Genomic DNA, 6556 nt, shown 5'->3' with positions numbered 1-6556 from the left:
AAACGTCTATAAAGAAGTCAAGTCAAGTGTTCTGTAAAACGATCACCTTTGAAGCATGAAGAGGAAGCACATTTTCCCCATGTAACTTGAAGGCAGCATAACAGTCCCTTTAAAAGAAGAGTTTATTAAACAAAGCGAAATGCAAAGGCTTGAAATACATCCGCATACATTTGTTTTCTTATTCTATGATTTCATGTTTTTAATTAAAATAGTTAACTCGCACTCTGCTCGTCTCTGTTAGCTGCAGACGTGCACGAGGAGCATAAACATCTGCACGTGGGAAAATCCATGACGCAAACCCGCAGAGAACGTGATGACTGCTGGATTCTGTACGGCAAGTCAACTAGGACAAAATAAATATATTTATAAACAAACGAGAGATGTCGGTTTCGAACTAGCAAATCGATTAAATCAAACCGAAAATGGTCTTACTTTGGACTTTACGGTGAAACGATCCCTCACTTGCTATATTATATCATATATCCCTCACGATATTATCATTGTAATATTTCTGCTCGTTTTTTGTGCTGTTTGTGTGCTTTTTCATCGTCTCACCATAATTTCAGATTACATACATGTATATATACAAAACCCTTAAAATAATAATAATTAATAAATTGAATACGATTAGTATCTGAAACGCTGGATTAGTTTTATTCATTTATATTTCTTCCTTCATGTTATGTTTACCTTCAACCCCTGACATATTCTACTCTTAACATATATATCATTGGTTGGTGACATGATATTACGAGGTAGCTTTATTTATGATTATTTGGGGCTTTTCCACACCACGCTATATTGTGACCTTTTTTTCCAAATGTTTCACAAAGTAGGACAAATCAGAAAAGATGGTATTGTCACGTCTGCAGGGCCGTGCATGATTTCTTGAAGATGGTTAGTCAGGTGTCAGCATAATGTGTTTCCTGCCTTTAAATTGGAACAAAAATCTCAGTCAGACTCAGAGAGTTGATTGATTCAAAAAGCTAGGAAAGATTTTAAATGTGGTGCACTGGGTGAAGGTTATGCACTATATCTATTTAAAAGTTCGGAATACCACATCCTAATATTTCCACATCACTGTGCAGACAAACACAGGAAACCACAACTCCCTTTGGACATTGAGTTTAACACACACACACACGCACACACACACGCACACACACACGCACACGGACAGCATACCTTTGTTAAATGTTCTCTGGTTTATAGGAGCACTAACAATGTCTGTACATAATTTGTAAAAAAAAAAAAAAAAGCTATGTTGATGGAAAACAGTTTAGTTTCTCGTAATATTCTTTGTGTTATTTCATCCACTAGATGGCAGCAGTAGTTTCGTATTGTTCTTGCTATCCATAAGGATTAAGACTGCTATCGTTTGCATTCGTTTTGATACCATAAACACTCTAAATACCTGCAGGCATTAGCTTTAATGGACCTCTGCATGAAAACCACTCAGACCTCCAGAACTGACACACTTCTAAATTATTTTTATTGGAGTTGAACACAAGTTGAACGACAATGACTTCCTTTCTAACAAATGACAAGTCCCGGATCACACGTGCTGATTTTGTTCAAATAGAAGTTTATTGCTGAGTACATTATGGACACTTTTGGAACATTGAGGCATTGCTTCAAGTGAATTCCCAGCTCCTACTGTTTTGCAGCTACAGTAATTCACAGTTGTGCAGCATATTATCTCAGTCTTCTACAAACACTGATTCTAAAAGGACAGAAACAACTTCAGCATTTGTATCTTTTTGGTATGTAAACTAGTAAGTACACCCTCTCTTGTCTTTACATGAAACAGATACAGCAGAGGGAAACTCACTAGTTTTTATTGGCCTTGTCAAAGAGAGCCTTCAGCTGGTCCTGGGAGGTGGCCTCCTTCTGCTGCATCAGGTCAGCGTGACCTTTGGTGACCCCCCAGCCATCAGGCGAGGCCATCGAGGGGCAGAAGGGACGGCCGGACGCGGGCTTCAGCTTCTCCCAGTAGTCACGGCGGGCCCTGCAGAGAGGAACACCTTTCATGTCAACCCAAACTGGAGGTATTTAGAGAGAAAGCGTGAGGTTAAAGAAAGAAGTCTCTCCAGTACCTGGCTCTGACCCACGGCTTGGTGTGCATCTCCAGACCGCTGCCCCAGATGCCGTGCTTCTCCGAGCCAGCAGGCAGGATACCCCTCTCAGTGGCCAGCTCCTCAGTCAGGGCACGGACGTGGTAGGGCTCGAAGCCACAGCAGCCCCCGATGTAGCGGATGCCAGCATCGTAGGCTTCCCGGGCGTATTTCTGCATGTCCCATCTGGTCAGGATCCTCGGCTCCAGACCTGTCGCAGAAGACACAGTTGTACGTTAGTCTCATTTAGATGGAGACGTTGAGAAGCAGCAGGTTTCGAGCGTGGACACGTACTGAAAGGGAACTCGGGCAGATCGATGAAACCCTGGCAGTTGCAGTCAGGAGTGTGGTAAGCCAGCGGCTGGCTCATGTAGTGAGCCTTCAGCCCGGCCTTCTCCACGGCCTCCTTCATCATCTTCACAGTCTTCACACAGGTCTCCGGGTCAAAGTGGCAGTTGACGCCCACAATGTGAGCTCCTACGGAGGAAACATGCAAACTTTAGAGGAAAAATGACAATCCAGGTGAGAACTACAGAGCATCTTTTGTGTTGCTCTCTGTAGCGGTGTGTGCTTTAGTCTGCCATGGTGCTATACGTCCACTAGAGGGCGCCTAAGTCACATCATTGCAAATGCTCCACACACTAGCTTTAAAAGATGTCATAGTAGACCGTTTAATTGCATATCATTTAAATGGTGAACATTTGCATATTCAATCCTCTTTTATAATATTGACTAGATCTTTTCTTTTCACAGTATCCCCTGGCGGGATGTAGTTTAGTCTTCTCATTTAGCTACTTGTTAGCAAAAAAGGGGTTTATTAATAAATGCATTTTATCTATTTTCTGTATTTCAGGGCTTATTCCTGCAGCACATTGTGGAACAGGATGTTTTAAAACTCATACACACAGCAGATGGATCAACATGATGTCATACCGGCTTTGACGAGTCTGACGGCACAGTCTCCGGGGCTGACTCCGTTCAGGTCTCCCTCAGGTCCGATGCACAGAGTCGCAGCCACGGGCTTCCCGGTGCTCTTCAGAACCTGCACGGCCCACTCGGCCTCTTCCACGTGCTCAAAGTACTGCGAGCAAACACACACGAGCAGGAGGAACATTTTATTGACATTTTTTATTCAGAATATTAAAGACTGAAGCCACATTTCCTGACTCAGCCATTTTTTTTTTAACTGCAATATCAATGAGACGTAATGTAGAGTCGTTTAAGAGACCAGCTGGTGAACAAAGTGCAGCATTCTAGCAGCTGAAGAGACAGCTGAGATATTTCCCTCAAGAGTTGGATACCCAATAAAAAATGTTGCTCTGCAACAGCTGCATGCGTGACCGTCTGCCAACAAGTTCTTCCACATCAACTCAAAGTGAGGTCATGGCTCATCTTGTCAGCAGCTTCTTTCTACTTTGTTACTGCAGGTTTAAATAGATTCCAACGCGACGGCGATCAGTTGCTGTCAATCAGCAATGAGCAGGAACATGTTGGTATAGTTGTTATTGTGGCAGTGAATTAATGTAGATATCGTGAAGATTGAAATATACTCTGGTGCAACGATGGCCGGTTTAAACACTTGATTGTAGTTTCCTGTAGTGGTTTGATGAGTTTACAAAGAGGCGTCACCCTTTTCAGACACTAAACTGATTTGAACAATCAAAATGGCAGTTTTCTCTCTTTTTTTAATCTTGTGTTGCCCTGGACTTTTACTGTCTGAGAATATTAACCTGAACAATGGGCAGAGGGGATCTAATGAAAATGTTACTGGTTGCATTATAGGAAGTCGGTTGCAAAATCAGGAGAGCCTCCCCAGCTTTGTGCAATAATAAACATAATATCCCCAGACGTTTCCTTTCACAGCCAACAGAGCGCCCTACAAACCTCTGCAATCAAGAAGTCCACGTTTTTCTTGACGAAGACGTCGATCTGTTTCTTGAAGATGGCCTTGACGTCATCCTCGCTCTTGCAGCTGAGGTAGGCGGGGGTCTGAGAGATTCCTCCTGCCACCAGAGCATCGCCCTCATCGGCCACCTCCCTGGCCAGGTCACAAGCGGCCTCGTTTATTTCCTGCCCCTGATGATCAAAATTGAAAAAAAACAACACTGAACACAAATGCTTTCAAGTCCCTGTTTCATGCTGCAGGGATACTGAGTTCATGAGGCTTCAGCCCCACTGATCAGAGCTCTACTCACAGTGAAGCGCTGAGTGTGGCCCCTGTTCTCCAGTTTGTCATCGCTTGCGTAGAAAGTGAATGTCTGCATGACATTGGAGCCTGCTCTCAGGAACTCCCTGTGCAGCTGCCGCACTGAAACAACACCAACGTGGCTTCAGTCAGCATGGGCAGGTTTTGTGAAAGAAAGAAAGAAAGAAAGAAAAAAGAAAAAAAAAAGAAAGATAAACAAGCATTGCCTGCTTCTGGGTGCTCTGCTGCAGCCTCGGGGGTCCACGGTCCGGCCTTCACATAGCCCCTCTTCTCGAGGGCGAAGACGAAGCCTCCGTCCCCGATGATGACCTCTCCTGCATCCAGACACGCCAAAATGCCCTGCGAGAAGTTAAAAACATGCAAGTGTGTTACACTTCACTGAGCTGAACCCACTTCATTTTGCACACATACAAACCAAAACAAAAAAAAGTGCACAAGCAACCCGAATAAGAGTGCTGAGAAGTCAAAACTTCCACCACAAGTTAAATAAACAAAAATATAGGAGTTGTCGCGTGAATCTGCATCCTTTTTGCTCACCTTCTTTGCTCCTGGTGCCATGATTATTGCAGCAGTGACCGGCCCTCTCCTCTCAGCTGCAGAGTGCCTCTGAGTTCGTAAAAGTCTCGGTGCAGACAGCCACGCTGCATTTATAATCCAAGAAGGGCGGGGTGTGGCGCGCTGTCACTCAGCATAAGAACCGCCTTCCTCTTGCACAGCTCATCTTTCTTTCTGGAAGTTTGCACAAGACAGCCTATTGTTCATAAGACTTGTACTCGACTTGTACTTTGTGGAACACATTCACTTTTTTAGATGAAGATTTAGTGCTTTAGTAGGTGAACAGGGTGATTATCTGTTTTGACTCATGCAAGCCAAAGTACAGTTGGGTTTTAACTGTTTTTTGCACAATATGCAAAACACATTATCCCTAAATATGCAGACATTACAGATATACGTATATTTAGATTATGTCCTGAAAATGTATAACCTGAGAACCAGAGAACACAGTTTCAGAAGAACTGACTTTGTTGTGCAACACTGCAGGAGAGATGTGCTAAAGCTAAAAGTAAGAGGACGACGACCTGATTGGTTCGGCATGATTTATATCCTTAACTTAAAGTTCCCCCTTCACTCAAAAGAATCTTTACTTATTGTTGCTTCATTGGATGTTTGAGCAGTTTGGCAGTAGAGGGCTGATTTTCCACATTCATATAGCTTCTCTTTGTTTATGCAAAGTATGAGCAGAAATCTGCGACTTCACAAATAGCTTGCAGGCCGTCGGGGGGAAAAGAAGAAGAAGAAAGTGGAAACCACCAGTCTAGACTATATGGTGAGGTGACAGTTAAATCTGTCACCCTGAATGCATCGTGCCCTGCGTCTCTGGGGAAATGATATGTGAAACTTTCCAATTGGTCGAGAATAACAATACATCCATTGGTTATATTGCACCTAAAATGAATCCTTGGAGGCCAAAACTATATTGAAAAGTGTAGAAACACAACTTATTGTTCCCAGCACAGACACACTATCAGCAGGTTAGCATGCTGATGACACCGTCTGGTGGCATTAATGTTTATGTTTCATGTTAACTCCTTTATAGCTTGTTTTTAATCTATATCAACGCATAATATTCTATGAGATCATCATGTGTTTGTAGCGTCTCTGTCCTGTGATAACCTCGTATCTCTAAAAAGAACTAACAGCCTGGAGGAAAAACTGTAATCTAAAAAATAAGTTGTGGAGTTAAACGTAAAATGTTTACCTCTGAGATGGAGTGGAGGAGAAGCATAAAGTTTCATAAATTGGAAATACTCAAGCACATGGATCTTTATTTAGGACGCTCCTCTAGACACTGTATCCCTCTATATCGTATAAGAACGCCATGTGTGATATAACATGATACTCTGAGACAGTACATGCTGTACAGATGCCACATTTGTTGCGGATGTTCTAGTTTATATATCCCACGTCAACGGGGTTGAAATGTCCTCATAATCCAGGCTAACATGCTGCTATCAGACGGAACCAGAAAGTCTTACTGCCTCTGTCTCGTCCGGCTCACTGAGAGCATGACATGAACCGCTCCAGCAGATCAGACTGTGGTTGTGCTCGGCAGCTTCCAGGTGTGAATGTGATCAGGGAGTTTGTGCAAGAAGTGAGGCTTCCTCCTCACTGAAATGTCCCTGAAAAACAAAGGTAAAAAAAATTATTGAAATGCTGCAAAGTGAGAAGACACAAG

At 43.2% G+C, this 6556-nt stretch overlaps 1 protein-coding gene across 1 annotated transcript; it reads right to left on the bottom strand.

Moving 5' to 3' along the window:
- Positions 1–1565: 1565 nt before the first annotated feature.
- bhmt (betaine-homocysteine methyltransferase) lies at positions 1566–4934 on the bottom strand. Its single transcript, XM_079234745.1, has 8 exons — positions 4858–4934; positions 4527–4659; positions 4310–4422; positions 3999–4190; positions 3048–3195; positions 2409–2591; positions 2097–2325; positions 1566–2008 (listed from the first exon to the last, which is right to left on the bottom strand). Exons 1-8 carry the CDS (start codon positions 4876–4878, stop codon positions 1831–1833), a joined length of 1197 nt encoding a protein of 398 aa, XP_079090871.1. The 5' UTR covers positions 4879–4934; the 3' UTR covers positions 1566–1830.
- Positions 4935–6556: the final 1622 nt, after the last annotated feature.

This window comes from Taurulus bubalis, assembly GCF_910589615.1.
Source record: "Taurulus bubalis genome assembly, chromosome: 19".
Classification (NCBI taxonomy): Eukaryota; Metazoa; Chordata; class Actinopteri; order Perciformes; family Cottidae; genus Taurulus; species Taurulus bubalis.
This window is presented reverse-complemented; position numbering and strand designations above follow the sequence as displayed.